This window comes from Gymnoscopelus braueri, assembly GCF_963280865.1.
Source record: "Gymnoscopelus braueri genome assembly, chromosome: 24".
NCBI lineage: Eukaryota > Metazoa > Chordata > Actinopteri > Myctophiformes > Myctophidae > Gymnoscopelus > Gymnoscopelus braueri.
The window spans coordinates 23,259,152-23,276,992 of NC_137626.1; the positions used below are offsets into that span (position 1 = coordinate 23,259,152).

Consider the following 17,841-nt stretch of genomic DNA (forward strand, 5'->3'; position numbering starts at 1 on the left):
TGTAGATCAGGGGTCGGCAACCTTTTTGACATGAAGTGCCATGTTTTAATTTTCTTGATAGTCAGTGTGTTGTATCAACATTAAGTTTGATAATGACAACACATCAAAATAAAATACTTATTTAATAATACAGATTTTGATTGTCCATATAAAACAACCTTTTTTTCTGCTTCTTTTGAAATATTTCTTTCACATCAGGACATTGTAAAGAACCTTGGACTCAGAGCTACCCAACCTAGACCTAATCTCCTAGACTCCTTTTTAATATTTTATTTTTTAAACGGTGTGCCAGTGATCACCCTCTCCTGTGCCAATGTTGGCACCAGTGCCTAAGGTTAGCTACCCCTGATGTAGAGCATATAGTTCTAAAGTCGTAAAAATTAACTTTTACCCATTTCTTCTCCCAATTTAGTTGTTATGCCAACTGCCCAAACTTTACCGACACTTGAGTGTACTGTGTAGTTTGCTGACCCCTACAGCTAACCCCTGCTAACCCTTACAGTTGATCACTTGGGAGAGTGTAGACTAGCATTATGTTTCCTCTGGCTGCTTCCTTACACCTGAAGGTGAGGAATTTCACTGGGAGGGTGTAACGTGTGCAGAGGAAAACGTTATGGATGCAGTTCCTCTCCCTGCTGAACAGGCCAACCTGTAGCGTCAGAGACGACACTCCCTGCCTGGCTTCCCATCATCGAAAATAGCCAATTGTGTTTGTTGGAGCGTCCTGGTTAGCAAAAGAAAACTGGGGAATTGGCATAATGACTAAATTAGTAGAAAAGGGGATACATAGTTATGTTCTTTACACTGATACTCAGTGGATTAAACATTTATGTTGTCAGGATGGCCAAGTGGTCTTAAGGCACCAGACTCAAGGTTGAATACCTTCTGTGCTAATGGGTCGTCTGGTCTCCCAGTGGAGGCGTGGGTTTAAATCCCACTCCTGACAGGCTGTTTTGCAAAAGAAAACTAGCGCATAATTCAGCTTGTTTCAGATATTGTTCAATATTTTGCCCCCCCGACGTCTCTGGCAAGGAAAGGATGCAAGCTTTTATTGATTCCAGAATTTGATTCAATATAGATTGTAAATCATTTCCCCCTGTACAATAATGTACCAGAATTATTTGTGGTGCACACATGCAAGGTGAAGAGTGTTCATTCTAGAAAGTCTTGTCAGGAGTGGGATTTGAACCCACACCTCTAGTGGGAGACCAGAAGTCCCAGTAGTGTAGAAGGTATTCAACCTTGAGTCTGGCGCCTTAGAGACCACTCGGCCATCCTGACAATATGCATGCTTTATCCACTGAATATCATTATTCAGAGCATAGTTCCAAAATATCAAGACTTAAGAGGGATTTATGTCACTCACTCATACAGGTACAAGCAGTGAAATAGTTGTCCATTTTGAGACGATACATGGAAAAGAAACAATGTTTTGATATTTTAGCTATTGCTTATACATTTATATTGTTCAGCTGGACTTCCATGTGATATAATATGTGAGCATTGTGACAGCCGTTATTGAATGTTTGAATTCTAGGCACAAAGTTAACTTTATTGTCCTCTAGTGTGTGGTAAATGTACAAATACAATAACAAACGTATCTACATTCATCTCCATCCATACTCAAATATTATCCACCTGCTCACTAAGGGTTGTGTGAACATGGACTTTCCACAAGTTCACAGTATGGACTTTGTTGCTTAGTGTTGGATCAAACATCACCAAAATATTTTACTGTACACCTCACACCAGCGGAATGATGTGATTAATATTATTTATTTATTTCAGGATTTTCTCACCAACATTTGACTGTTGTAAGTGTATTCAGTTTAATGCTGTTATGTAACCATCTGTGCACTTGGCTGTGATATAGCTCTGGTACATAGCGAGTTCTCTTTAACGCTATGCTAGGGACTCTGTATTTCCTCATTGACCGGGTTTTTGATGTCTACTGATGTCTAGGGCAGGAGCAGGAGCAGTTTCCTTTTGCTGCCAGAGCATCGGCAGTTTCGCTAATTCCAATGTGCACTGGAACCCATAAGAACGTTATATTAACAGCAAGATACCTGATTGTAGAATGTGCATCTAGGACTTTAATAAACAGATGGTCCTGCAGTTGTGACTTGTGAGGCGGGGGAGGTTGTTTAGCTATGGGTATGGGAATTATTCACAGCGTGGGCCTGATAATCATTCCACTAATCATTATCGTCTCTGATTTTGTGTTGACACAGCCAATAGTATGACTAGGCCATAGCCAGGAGGTTCTAGCCCAGATGGCGGGGCTATATTCAGAGGCTAGGTTTGGCAGGACCGGTGCAGATTGGCAGATGTCACCTACACATCTCCAACACACACACACACACACACACACACACACACACACACACACACACACACACACACACACACACACACACACACACACACACACACACACACACACACACACACACACACACACACTGCTGTGCCTTATTAAAGGGGGTGAGTTACATTATGTGAAGGTCTGAAATCTTTTGTGCAGTCATTTTCTCGTCTGACAAAATAAAACCTGTTTATTATGGTTATATTTTTCGTTTTTTATCTCAAATGATTACTGATATGCAGGTCGATGTGATCATAGCCTCACACGCATTCAGACGGCATTCAGATGGCATTCAGATGGCATTCAGACAGTGATGATGTTGCCATAGAAACACAGCTGAAATGTTATCAAGGAGACCATTAGTCGGAGCTCTTGAATAGGACAAAGAGGCCGCCTCTTTGTCTCTGACAAAAGACCCTTTCATCATAGGACCTTTAAGCACTGCTTTCCTCTCTCCTACCTGCAGTATTTGCCTCCTGATGGAGGTTCTTCACCACTCTGAGCTGGGGTTTCCATTTTGGGATGAGGACGGGGACAAGACCTCCACCGTAGATGCAGGGGGGCAGTGAGGAGTGGTGCCCTTGAAATAAGTGGGGGAGTGCATGCATATTGGAAGTTAAAGGGCAAGAGACTTGTAGGGGAGCGCAGTACAGCACAATCTGGAGTGTTCATTTAAAGTCCCCCTCCAGACATGTTTTAGTGTATGTCAAAATACTCTGCTATGATTAATATTTTGTTTAACATGGTTTTCCCACATTTAAGTCTGAAAAGGGGGATAACGTCTACTCTTTCTCCCACATTGAGAGCAAATAATATTTGTAATATTATTACAGGCCTCATGCCCCACCCCCCATGCTGCTCAAAGCAAAGTGGTTTCGGGCTTCAGCAAGTGGCTAATTACCATATTGGACCATGATTGCTTTGCGTGATTGGTGACATCACACAGCCGGCTCCGATTTTGAGGAAACACAGTACAGAGAAGCTCCCTTGGATGAAATCGAAAAGGACGCTCTGGTGGAAAGTTCTGCACATAAAGCTGTATAGTCAAAGTAATTTCCCCAAGCGGAGTTTACACCCTTAAGGGGGATTTAAACTTTGTTGTGTGTTGTGTGTCGCACAGCAAAATAGGCGATCTACTGCCCACAACGTTGACTTGTAGATCATGTAGCCTCCATCTCACTCGTATGTTGAAGCATGGACCCATTGTCATTAAGTGTGCATGTGTCTGTCTGTTTGCATCAGTCATATACAGTATGTATGCAGGTCATTGATGCGTTTCCATGTGGTGCCACGAGGAGCGGTGACAAATTGCTCCATTATGAATGTCTTTTCAGATCATCGCCCCGCAGGGGAGGTCAAATGGTGAAATATGGCTTTAGTAACCCCCTGCCATGGCCCTTAAATGTAGCATGGCATTGGTGACTAGTGGCGTTGCAGGACGGCTGATGGTTGATGATATATAGACCCTTGTGGGAGAAACCGAAACTGTTTGTCCACTGGCTGTGGCAAAATGTCTGTTTGAGCTGGTTTCACAGCAGTGTTGGATATAATTCCACTGGATTTGCTGTTAAGTTTAGTGTTTAGTGCTTTCCTCTGTGTGTGAGTGTGTGTTTGTGTGTACATGGTAAATGGTTCATACTGCACTTTTATCTAAAGCGCTTTACAATGTGCATTACATTCACCCATTGACACACTGATGGCAGAGGAAACCATATAAGGCACCAACTCGCTCGTTAGGAGCAGTTATCGGTTCAGTCTCTTGCTCAAGGACACTTCTGCACAATTCGATTCCCAAGCTGCAAGCCTACCTTGTGTGTGTGTGTGTGTGTGTGTGTGTGTGTGTGTGTGTGTGTGTGTGTGTGTGGGCGTGTGTGTGTTTGAATCCACTGCATCTTTTCACTTAAATTAACACTCATGATTTTTGCTGTGTTGGCTACTGCAAACCACAGAAACATTGGAAGAGTCCCATCTGTTTGACCTCACCTCTCTACAGGGGAGCGGACCAATCAGCAACCTGTCCACTGTGCATGTCAAACAGCTCCAATTATTGTGGTGTAAGGAGGGATTCGGGAATGTGATTCCCTGTTAACAACCAGGCCTGAGGGCCACAACACTCCCCTGCACATGGACTCCACATGGACTAGCAAACGGATGTTTTGGTTCTGTATGTGTGGGGGGATGGATAGGATAGGAATTTAGCATTGAAGCTTTTGCCCCTGTCTTGCCAGTAGCACATTGTCTAAAGACAGAGGTTCTTAACCACTTTCATCCTGGTGTCTCTATTTTGGGCATGTCATACGTGAAAATCTTACCAAATTAAAAATGAGTCCATAATGTTCAAATATTGCAATATTGTATATTTATGCAATTCAGCCCTTTTTGTAATTCAGTAAGTGGTTAACGTGTTACCTTGTCCGCAGCAATGCGTGGCAGGGTTTTATAATCAGTCCGGTCTGTTTGTTTTCGTTTGTTTGTTTGATAGATAACTTGCGAAACGGATGGGCAGATTTTCATGAAACTTAAAGAGTTGGCTGCCACAAAGAGATGATTAACTTTTAGGTCGAAAAGGTTAAAGGTCAAGGTAAAAAAAGAAAAGAAAAACAGGAACATAGATAGAACAGATAGCTTGTGACAACTGACAACCCAAAAGTTGACCTTCTTGCAGTGATGCACACCTTGATGTTGGATACAGTGGGGCTCAGAGCTGGGAAATTTGGAATAAACTGGAATTGGAATAAATGCTCTAACACTTAGACACCAATGTAATTTACTTTTTGCGTGTTCAAGCGCCACTGTTTCAGAAATTCTTACAAGCATTCCACCAGTTGTCTGAGGGTTGCCTGAGCCCGTAGGAATGAAATACATGAATTGTTCGATTGAATGGTACTCCTGTACGACAATGCTTAAAATAGCTCTAGACTAGCCTGATGATCTGAGGTGAAGGTGATGAATGGCAACATTTGAGACTGACAGTAAGTGAGGCAGAATTGAGATCATCAGTCTTAGACCTCATGGGACACAAGATTGATATGTGAGTGTTCAGCTCCATTAGCTCAAGAAACATACTGAAAGCACCGCATGAGGGCCAGAAGGGCGCATGAAAGATGGCTTCACTTACTCAGCGTGTGTGTGTGTGCTCAGAGAATTGTGTATATAGTATATATGCTCATGTTGTGTGTATACAGTATACTGTATATCTTAACTTACCATCCCTCTGCCATCCAAGTGCAGAGTGTCTCTTTGTCTGAGTGTGTGTGTGTGTGTGTGTGTGTGTGTGTGTGTGTGTTTGTACAGTATGCACACGTTGTACTATCTCTGTTAGTGCACATGTGCGCGCTGACAGCATCTTAAATTAATCTCTTGATGATGAATGGCACTGGTTTATCGTGATGTGTTCATACTGAGAGGAACAGATAGAGAGGGACAGTGAAACAGAGGTTTATCCACTACACAGTAAAATCATCAGTGTTCATTTATCCATGAGTAAATTGTAACTCCAAGTGTAAAAATTTTACCAAATGGACCCTTACATTTGACACTCTTTTCGATGAATGCTGAGCACTCTTTTCGATGAAAGTTTTACTGTCAAAAATCAGTATTGCTGTTTATCGTAACACTTTGGGATTTCAAGATGGCCGGACCGGCACTCATATACAGCATGTCATTTTTGATTGAAATTATAGCACAATGTCAGCATGACCTGATGGTTCAGCGGATTAGGACACATGGACCCATGTGGTCCGACACAGTTGAGGCCTTGAATCCGGCTTGTGACCCTCTGTCATTTCTTTCCGACTCGCCTACACCCCCTGTGTCTTCAATCTGTCCTTCGCACCCTGTTCGCTAATAAATAATAATCCTCTGAAATATAATCGAAAACGTCAAAGGACGCAACCTTTGATCGTCCTCCGGCCCGCGGGCCTGTAGAACTTTGCATCTTCATGGCGAACAGCGAGGGAGAGAGAGCACATTGGTTTGATTAGCACGATGCTCCAGTCTTTTTTTACAAAGTCCCCTGGAAATGTCAGTGCAATCATCAAAAGGAGCGGTCGGCTTCATAAAGTGCTGATCAAAGGCATTCTCGACATAGCGCGCCTCCTATATTGCTAGCTCACGGGCAAAATGTCTGCATCTGTGAAGCATTATTGGTTTTATGGGGGTCTCATAAGCGGAGACAGAAGACCTCGGAGGAGGAGAGACGAGCGACAATTTTCTCCCCTCTTGTGCCCCCAGCTCACCAAACCTCTGCTGTGTTTGTAATAATAATGTATGTAACCTTGTTTTACAAGGGATTCATCTTTATCTGGTAGTAAGCTGTAATGTCAAAGTACCAGGCTCCTATCCTTGCACCATGCATTCACGTATTCAACACTACTGCAACACAATGTAGATGCATTTTTGTCCACACAAATATTCGGATAGTATTTCTAACTATTGTGTTATTTATTGTAACCGGCTCAGGATTTTCCAGTGCATGACCCATGTACATTTCATCTCTGTATATGAAATACATGCCTTTCACACATATCCTATGTATACACAGGGTTCTAGATGGTTTCCACGGCAATCCTTGTATTTGATCCTCGCACCCATCCCCCACACGCCAATCCACCTATGAGGCTGCAGAGACCTCTGACCACTCCAGCACATCAAAGAGCGTGTGGAATGAAGCCCCCCGCGGACCCACGCTAACCCGCACCTTTATCACATACAGCACAGGCTCACCCAGACCTCACACACACACACACACACACACACACACACACACACACACACACACACACACACACACACATACACACCAAGGCACAACTGCATGTATGATGCGCAATTGCGCACACACAGACAACTGACAGACGCACGCACGCACGCACGCACGCACGCACACACACACAGTATATACAGAGGCACATGGGCATATACTATGCACACAGCATACAAACAGATGCGTGCATGCGTACACACAATCTCACCACTTCCTTTTTCTTCTCCCCCTTCCATCTTCTCCTAGACCTCCATCATTGTGGGCTGGGTTTTAGAACCTGGTTCTAGACCAACGTCAGTGTGGGCTGGGTTTTAGAACCTGGTTCTAGACCAACGTCAGTGTGGGCTGGGTTTTAGAACCTGGTTCTAGACTTACGTAAATTTGGGCTGGATTAGCCCAGCATTGAATCCCTCCCTGTCCGCCTTCATCTGGTATTGGATTCCGCTGAATGGTAGCTGCATCTTGCATGCAGGGGGTCTATGGACCAGAGGATCACGCTGCTGAAGCATGCTGTCAGCACAGAGATTCAGAGAAACATTAGAAAGTCCTGCCTTGTTCTTATTTTGGACTACACCAGGTACAAATGACTTTTTTGCTGCACTCCCTCATGGAGCTACTTGCGGATTATACTAGGGTCAGTCCACCCTAGGTGGACACGCACTGACCTTTTGCACCTTAATCCCATGTATAACGCACTGACTTTTTTGTCTTTTTTATTGTGCTTTTTTTTCTCTAAGCACCTTAACGTCCATATGTATATCATGCACAGTATAAGTATAACATGCACAGTATACATACATTGCTGCTATGCTCAGGCACCTTAGTTTTTTTATTATCTCAGGTACTTTGTAAATATGTAGATAACTTGTCTGGCCTTCTGTTGCTCTCTTGTTTTGATCTCCTTCCCACTTGCCCCCCACCCCTCTTCTTCTCCCCCCCCCCCCCCTCTTCTTTCTATGGAAATTAACGTTGCGATGGGAACGATGTACAAAAACGAATTTCACCCACTTCTTTACCTTGTAAACCTGTGATGTGACAATAAAACTGATTCTGATTCTGATTCTGATTTAACACTTTAAACCTGGCGTCCCTATTTTGGGCATGTCATTATAGGTGCAAATTGTCTGTTCTTGCTTTTTGAATGAGCCACGTTTAACGTTTACAGCCGATTGAGTCAATCTCAAACGCACTGCACTGCTGAACACCATAGACTAGAGGTTTCAGCGAGGTGAAACGTAAACGAAAGCCACCGGGAGGTTGGAAGTTGAAACCTCTTCTGTGTGGAGCACAGGCGAAAATGTACCTCGGTGAAATGAGCATAAATGAGCATCGGGTCCAGTACAGGTCTAGAGACCCGGTCGGACTGGGTCTAATGTTCTGATACTCCTGGACCTGTCTGCAGCGTTCGACACGGTGAACCATCAGATCCTCCTCTCCACCCTCGAGGGGATGGGTGTCTCAGGCTCTGCACTCTCCCTGTTTGCATCCTACCTGACGGGTCGCTCCTACCAGGTGATGCTGAGAGGGTCTGTGTCAGAACCACACAGGCTCACAACTGGGGTTCCCCAAGGCTCGGTTCTGGGTCCTCTTCTTTTCTCTCTCTACACTACATCTCTGGGTGCTGTCATCCACTCCCATGGCTTTTCCTACCACTGCTATGCCGATGACACCCAGCTAATCCTCTCATTCCCCCCCTCTGATACCCAGGTGGAGACACGCATTGCTGCTTGTCTGGCTGACATCTCGGAGTGGATGTCGACAAACCACCTGAAGCTCAACCTGGACAAGACCGAGCTGATGTTCCTCCCGGGGAAGGGCTGTCCGCACCGAGACATGGCCATCACCATTGATAATGCTGTGGTGACCTCAACTCGGACTGCGAAGAATCTGGGTGTGACCCTGGACGATCAACTGACGTTCTCGGCAAACATCGCATCAGTGACGAGGTCCTGCAGATTCCTGCTCTACAACATCAGGAGGATTCGCCCCTTCCTCACGGAGAAGGCAGCCCAGGTGCTCATCCAGGCTCTCGTCATCTCCCGCCTGGACTACTGCAACTCCCTCCTTGCTGGTGCTCCGGCATCTGCCATCAAACCCCTGGAGCTTGTTCAGAAAGCTGCGGCTCGTCTGGTGTTCAACCGCCCCAAGTTCTCCCACACAACCATCCTTCTCCGCTCTCTACACTGGCTCCCCGTAGCGGCTCGCATCCAGTTCAAAACCCTGGTGCTAGCCTATAGAGCAGTGAAAGGAACAGCTCCTTCCTACCTCCGGGCTATGGTCGATGCCTACACCCCTGCCCGACCACTTCGGTCTGCCACCTCGGGGCGACTGATTGCCTCGTCACTCAAGGGTCCTTCTGGCCGATCCACACGGTCACGACTCTTTTCTGTTCTGGCCCCACAGTGGTGGAATGAACTTCCCACTGATGTTAGGACAGCAGAGTCACTGCCCATATTTCGCCGCAGGCTGAAAACTCACCTCTTCAGGAAACACTACCCTTCCTCTCTGCCTGACCTACTTGTTGTTAACTAGTTGTACGAACGCTTGTTTTCTATTGCTGTATTGTTTATTGGATTATTGGATTGTTTATTGGATCTTGTTTAGTCGATTCACTTATTTGTTTTAGCTCATGCTCATTTGATTTAGCTATTTTGTCTCATCTGTTTAAGGAAATAGGTAGCTGATATATTGCACTTTTACCTTAGCGCTAGGTATACTCTTGGTTGCTTGTTTTTGCAGATAATGCACTAAAGACTTCTGGTGATTAGTAGTTTTCGTTCCCTACCTATGTTGAATACACTTATTGTAAGTCGCTTTGGATAAAAGCGTCTGCTAAATGACTGTAATGTAATGTAATGTAATGTAATGAATTTGAATTATCCTCTGCCCGTTTCGGACGGGTCCAGTTTTCCTCTGCCCGCATCGGACCGGTCCAATTATCCACGGGTTCGTTTCGGATCGGGCCCAATGTTTTAAGTACAGTACTTGTAAGGAGTGCAGACTGCTAACACGTTTATTAAACTTATAATTCCAGGTCATCTTTCTGGAGTATTAGTGATGCTGGCGTTGATTGGATCATTGCTCTGAATTCTCCATGTCTTGAATTATGTGATCTGAGGATCACATAATTGGAGTGTCTTGTATGTCCATATGGAGTGTCTTGTATGTCATCACTGGAAAGCTGAATGACACCAGAGGCTGTTTCCTCCAGAAGGCTGTTTCCTGCCTGTCAGCATCATCTCCACCTCACACATCACACACACCACATTACACACAATTCACACACACGCGCGCGCGCAGTCACGCACACACGGAAATAGATCCACAAAACAGAGGCATGCTGACATGTGCACACGCCAGTATACAGTACACGCACATGCATGCCGGGTCTGAACTTCACCCCCTTGTGATGTGAGGTTGACGTATCAGCCTGCTTTAGACTGCGGTGGGTCTGTACTGCATACAGCTGTTAAGTCCCACATCCGCTCACGGTGGCCAGGCGCTTCCTACTGCAAGATCAGAGGGGATACACACACACACACACACACACACACACACACACACACACACACACACACACACACACACACACACACACACACACACACACACACACACACACACACACACGCTAGTGCTAGTTGGAATTTCGCATCCCACTGTTGCTCAGGAGAAGCAATCGGAATCAGATCACCCTGGCGTTCAAAGACGTGTCTTCAGACGAGGAGATATGTCTTCTTCAGACAAGCTCAGATCCAGGACAAAATCTTTTGTTGCTTTACAACGTCCTGTTACTCTGTGATATACTGAAAAGCAGGGACACCCTAGAATACATTTGAACCTCATCAACCCTAGTGTCCCTATTCTGGGCATGTCATGATAGGTGAACATTTGGCCAAAATAGACGATCTATAAGCTCACAACGCATCGTGTTCTGACACGTTTTGAACTTGTAGATCAGCTATTTTTGGCAAAGAGATTTGGTGTAAAGGGGGGGGGGGGGGGAGGGGACCAAGTACAGACCCTTGGGGGACCCTAAGTCAACAAAGTATATAGCGTTTAAGTTGTTAAAAGCACGCTCCTTTCCAGTGTTGCGGTGGTAACACAGCTCCAGTCAGAATATTTGTCCTATGCCTCACCTACTGTATGTCACTGAGCTTTCCTACTGTCAATCAAGAGAAGTGTCCCACTATTACTTTCTCTAACTTGTAAAATGATAGCTTTTTCTGTGTTATCTGAGATGAATTGTAATAATACTAATAATAAACTTTATTTGTATAGCACCTTTCATGACATGAAATGCAGCTCAAAGTGCTTTACAGAGCAAGAATACAATTACAGAAAAAGTACAAATAATTTAACAATAAAGCAAAAAAGGAAAAGGAAAAGCGTAAAACAACATTAAAATAATAGCAAAAAAGGCAGTGAATCAGGCAAAACAGTGAGGACATGAATAAAAACACAGAGATTTAAAAATCAACTAAAAGCAAGAGTGAAGAAATAGGTCTTGAGCTGTGCTTTAAAGCTATCCACGGAGGCTGCCTGTTTTAGGTGTAATGGGAGTTTATTCCACGCTGTCGGCCGTAGAAGCAGAATGCTGCTTCACCGTGTTTTCATATGTCATTGTAGGCACTTCGAGCAGGTCAGCACTAGAAGACCTGAGGGGGGCGGTTTGGAACATATCTAGGCAGGCAGTCATAGAGGTAGGAAGGTGCCAGATCATTGAGAGCTTTATAAACAAGTAAAATAATTTTAATGACACGTCATTGTGGCCAGGCTTTTTTCAGTCAACGGTTTAATTCTTGTCGCTTGACTGACAGATATGATTATTGTCTAATCATGTGGATTGTCATGAAGAGATGCTAATGAAGACATAATTTCAACATTAACATAATTTCATCCAACATTAACCCGCCTAGTGCCCAAACACACGCATGCATGCATGCATGCATGCATGCATGAATGCATGCATGAATGCACACGCACTCGCACACGGACACACGCACGCACACACACACACACACTTCCCTTTAGAATAAGATCATCCAAGCAATGACTGATGTACTAATCTCGTAAATTCACGCAAAATGAACAATACGTCAATGTATGTTTCCATAAATTCATTAACAGTTAAATTTGTTACAGTATTGTCTTTATCTTGTGTGTGTGTGCGCGTGCGTGCGTGCGTGCGTGCGTGCGTGCGTGCGTGCGCGTGCGTGTGTGTGTGTGTGTGTGTCTGACTAGTGTTTGAAAATTCCTTACCTTCATTGCTGTGTATGTCCCTTGAAAAGCATTGTGAGTTGAGTTAAAGATTTGTTTAGACAGAATGTATAGAGCGTGTGTCTGTAACTGGAGGGCTTCTTCTTCATAGGCCAGCTGGGAGGAGGGGAGAACTGACAGCTTTTCACTGTGCATCTCGATTAAGCTGCTTTGGATCTCTGACTTGTTAAAGGTTAGCTTGAATTACATAACAAGGAAAACAAGGACTTTCTGCTAAATAAAAAATTTTTTCTACAAAAGAAAACACACTGCTGATGTATATCCTACTATTCATACAGTATAACCTGTGTTTATCAAGGTTAATGAGTGACTTCTAATGGAAGCTGCACTAGAAAGGAAATGAATTCACCATTGTTCCTTTGTTCACTTTTAGATAAAACAAGAACTATTATTTTATCATATTTGGGCGATCACTTCTCTATGATCTTTCTCAAATCTTTTCAAGTGGACATGCCTATCCAACACAGGGGTGGTGGTCACGTGTTTTCTGTAGTGGTAAATGTCAGTGCCTCCCTGATTCAATGAACACAGACAGAAATAACCTGGGGGAGGTCTCAGACCCACTGACCTACAGTATACACTACTAGACATCCACCTCAAGGACATCTACAGGACTGCTTACGGTCCTGTTAGTTCTGTGTAACATTCTTTATTGGTTCTGCGAACACACTTGCAAGATTCGTTGTCTTGATTGTGTAACACTGTGCACTTACAGTATGCCTAATTGGCTAATTGATCTGATGTACACCTGTGTTGCTTGCCGAAAATGACTCATTTTATTTTCAGCATGCAAACATGGTTGTACAACAAAATATCAATTAGGCTTACTGGACAGGCCCTGCCCTTATGGGAATAATGTATACCACTTTCATCAGCTTTCCCATTCTTTAGTGACCTTATAGGTTCAAGGTGTTTTATTGTCACATGCACTTACATTATAGCTGCGGCAACATCACTGCAGGCAATGGACACAACATTTTAATAAACATACCATAGAACAACAATTTCCATCATTTATCTAACATATTTATTGTTTATGAGAATGCTAAATTATAACATAGGTACTGTGTTTTCACATAATTTTAATATCCAGCTTTTAAAATGATCTGCTGCCCTGTCTTTGGTGTTTGAGTAGAGCAAAAAGGAGTCCGAAGGACACATCACCCCAGCAACAGACCGATGCAGTCGGCAAAACTGCATACCATCTGTAAATAACCCTTATTGTAGTTTTGCAAGGGAGCGCTTGTTTTGCTTAACTTGATTAACGTTTTTTTCCACCACAGCTTACCAACTCGGAGGGTGTGCTCGGCAGGCGCGCAGCCATGTGATGTTTTCTTTATAGTACTTGCATCAATGTGTGTGTGTGTGCGTGTGTGCGTGTGCGCGTGCGCGTGCGCGTGGCGTGCGTGAGTGCGTGCGTGCGTGCTTGCGTACTGTATAGGGAAAGGCAAGCTTCACAACATTCTCCTCTAAGCTTTCTAAATGTCATATCAGCTTCCCTGATTTCCCAACCCAACCCATCGGCTTCATGGATTGGCCAAGCTTTGTGTGACGTTTCTGCTACTGTACCAAAATGGTAGCACACACACCAGAACTCATTATTTTAGTGACATTCTAGATACATCCATTTAGGCACATGCTAGTTCTGGTGCCTAACCCTACTGATACCTGTTATTATTGTTGTTTTTTATTTTGATATTATCTCAATTCATACTCTTATGCAATGGTGTTTTTGAATAAATCTAAAGGTGAATCTCAAATGGTGCGCTGGACGGTGCATCTGGAAGGGGGACCAAAGAGAGCCTATCATGCTGCTGTAGCAGTCGGCCACAAGGTGTACTCCTTTGGAGGGCACTGGGAGAGCAGGGTTCAGATTGGTGTGCACGTCTTCAACACAGTGTCTTTGAAGTGGATGAAGTTGCCCCCAGTGACCCCCGGGAGAGGGGAAAGTCCTTCTGAGGTTCCCTCCAGGCGCTGGGGCCACACAGCTGTGCTTATAGCAGATATAATCTACATCTGGGGCGGTCATGACATAAGGGAGTGCTGCAATGTGCTTTACGCATTCGATGTCAACACCCACAGATGGTTCAAGCCCAAGGTTTCTGGGACTGTTCCAGAGGCGAGACGCAACCACTCAGCCTGTGTCCTGGGGAAGGTCATGTATATCTTTGGAGGATGGAATGGAATGACAGCTACATACAGCTCCATTGACATCTACAAGTTGGACACCACTACTACGATGGTCTGGCTTTTAATTAGCACCTGCGGCACCCGGGCACATGCTTCTTCATTTCACTCCGCCACCATCATCGGGACAAAGATGTTCATATTTGGGGGCCAAGGGGAGGAGCTTGAGGATGAGGACGAGAACTGCTACAACATCCTCAGAGTGTTTGACACACAGACAAACTGCTGGCTGAGCACGCCTTCTGCACAGCTTCTTCCAGAAGGACGCTGCCGTCATTCAGCCTTTGCCTACAATGGAGAACTGTACATATTTGGTGGCGACAGCTACAACTGGTACTTCAATGATCTTTGGAAATTCAATCTAGAGACCTTTTCCTGGAAAGAGGTTGAGCCCAAGGGGAAAGGCCCTTGTCCAATGTTTAGTATGGGCTGTTGCATGGTGGGAGATCGTATCCTCGTCTTTGGAGGACACAGAGTGGATTTTGAAGATCTTGAAGATGAAGAATCTTCATCTGATGAAGATGAAGACTCTTCATCTGATGAGGCTTGTTCATATTCATCAGAAGAATGTTCGTCTTTATCAGATGAAGAGCGTTCATCTTCATCGGATGAAGAATGTTCATCTTCATCAGATGAAGAATCTTCATCTGATGAAGATGAATATGAATATAAAGAGGTGTCTGATGACCTGTACATCCTAGACTTCAGTCCTAGTCTTAAAACGTTATGCAAGCTGGCAGTTATTCAATACAGTCTGGAGCAGTCGGGACTCCCACATGACATAAAGTGGGAATTGAGAGCCATGACTACCAACAAATCTCAATCTCAATCTGGAATGGTGCGCTGGACACAGCATCTGGAAGGAGCCCCAAAGAGAGCCTTTCACGCTGTTGTGAGAGTGGGACACACGGTGTACTCCTTTGGAGGGCTTTCTAATGGGGGGGCCTATGAAATAGGTCAGAAGATTGATGTGCATGTCTTCAACACAGTATCTTTGCGCTGGGTGAAGTTGCCTCTTGTGACAACTGGAAGAGGGGAAAGTCCCCTTGAGGTTCCCTCCAGGTGCTGGAACCACACAGCTGTGCTGATAGAGCATATAATCTACATCTGGGGTGGTGTTACTGACATAAAGGTGTGCTGCAACATGCTTTATGCATTTGATATCAACATCCACAGATGGGTCAAACCCAAGGTTTCTGGGACCGTTCCAGAAGCGAGACGCAACCACTCAGCCTGTGTCTTGGGGAAGGTCATGTATATCTTTGGAGGATGGAATGGCCTGACAGCTACATACAGCTCCAATGACATCTATAAGTTGGACACCCTCACAATGGTCTGGTCTTTGGTTATCACCAGTGGCACTCCGGCACCTGCTTCATTCAATCACTCTGCCACCATCATTGGGACAAAGATGTTTGTATTTGGGGGCCAAGGGGATGAGGTTGAGGACGAGGATGAGGACGAGGACCACTACCACAACATCAGAGTGTTTGATACACAGACCAACTGCTGGCTGAGCACGCCTTCTGCCCAGCTTCCTCCAGAAGGACGCTGCCGTCATTCAGCCTTTGCCTACAATGGAGAGCTGTACATATTTGGTGGTGACAATTACAACTGGACCTTCAATGATCTGTGGAAATTCAATCCAGAGAGCTTTTCTTGGAAGGAGGTTGAGCCCAAGGGGAAAGGCCCATGTCCAACGTTTAGTATGTGCTGTTGCATGGTGGGAAATCGTGTGATCCTTTTTGGAGGATGCAGAGTGGATGATGAAGATCTTGAAGATGAAGATGAAGATGGCGTTGTGATTTCTGATTACCTGTACATCTTAGATTTAACTCCTAGTCTGAAAATATTATGTAAGCTAGCGGTTATTCAGTATGGTCTGGAGCAGTCAAGACTTCCAAATGACATCAAGTGGGAACTAACAGCCATGACTACCAACAGCAACAGAAAAAAGGGAACCAGGAGACCTGGTACTGCCAGACCCCTAGTGGTTGAAATCTGAATGGCCGGACTTCGCATGACGTGTGTGCAGAGGAAAAGAGGGACTGACTGACTGACTGACTGACCGACCGACCGACCGACCGACAAAGCCTCCTGTAGGCCGACCCCCTGGGTCTGGCAACAAAAATAACAGCCCACTTAAAAAACTAGAAAAGGTGCTCCTCGGAGCACTGCCAGACCCCTAGTGGTTGAAATCTGAATGGCCGGACTTCGCATGACGTGTGTGCAGAGGAAAAGAGGGACAGACCGACCGACCGACAAAGCCTCCTGTAGGCCAACCCCCTGGGTTTGGCAATAAAAGAATAGCAATCCCACAGAAAAAAGATAACAACTTCAACAACAGAGAACAAGTACAGAAAAAATTGAAAGACGAGGAGTTTTCCGCCCTTAAAAAGGCTCACTTTTGTTCAGATGGGAAAGAAAGCAGTGATCAACTCAAAAAGTGATCTTTTACCTTGAAGACGTGTGCGGGGGCTCTACCTCCTTAAATATTAGTTTCTTTAGCCTAGCACCCACTGTCGATTTGCATGTAATTATAGGTACATTATGCTTTAAAGAAAGCAGTGATACCTGCCAGGAACTAAGCAGCGTCATACAGGAGAACAGAAACTACCAAGAAACTACACACAACTTTTTTTTTGCTGCTGCTCTGTCATATTTGAGGCAATAATAAAGAAAGCAATATGACATGAGAATTGCCAGTTACTTTCTGTGTCCAATCAAATTCATGAGCTCTCGCTTTTTCATGAGCCCTTCCTGTCATCACAGTTTGTACATGACACAGGAAATAGCTGTGACTGCTGCCCAAAACAACTAAAAAGATGTTTTGGGTTGTTTGATGTTTGGGTCAGGACACAGAACCCTCAGAGACATATTGTTATGACCATAACTCTCCCACTCCAAGAAAGTAGACAACATTAAAGGTCCTTACACACCGGGGCGATTTTTTTCATGCGAATAATACGTTTTTTTTTAAAACCTTCTAAAGTCAATGCAAGCTTCCACACCAGTTTCGCGGAGCGAAAAAAGCGTCTTTTAATTATTCGGAACGAGTCCGAATTTTGCGTATATTCGCATATTCGCCGGTGTGTAACCGCCTTAAGATTTGGTTGCATACATTAACACAAAACCAATCAAAGGGGAAATTGGAGATGGGGTTTCCGCTGCAGCTATCCCTCTGTGTCAGGGTTTACATGACAAATACGTGTGGAACATGCCACACTAACATTTCAACCCGATC

The 17,841-nt window shown here is 44.5% G+C and overlaps 1 protein-coding gene across 1 annotated transcript; it reads left to right on the forward strand.

Moving 5' to 3' along the window:
- Positions 1-14,169: 14,169 nt before the first annotated feature.
- LOC308080522 (kelch domain-containing protein 3-like) lies at positions 14,170-16,602 on the forward strand (the record flags this gene model as incomplete). The annotated part of the gene is made up of 2 exons (XM_080422418.1): positions 14,170-15,553; positions 15,866-16,602. 2 exons carry the CDS (start codon positions 14,170-14,172, stop codon positions 16,600-16,602), a joined length of 2,121 nt encoding a protein of 706 aa, XP_080278544.1.
- Positions 16,603-17,841: the final 1,239 nt, after the last annotated feature.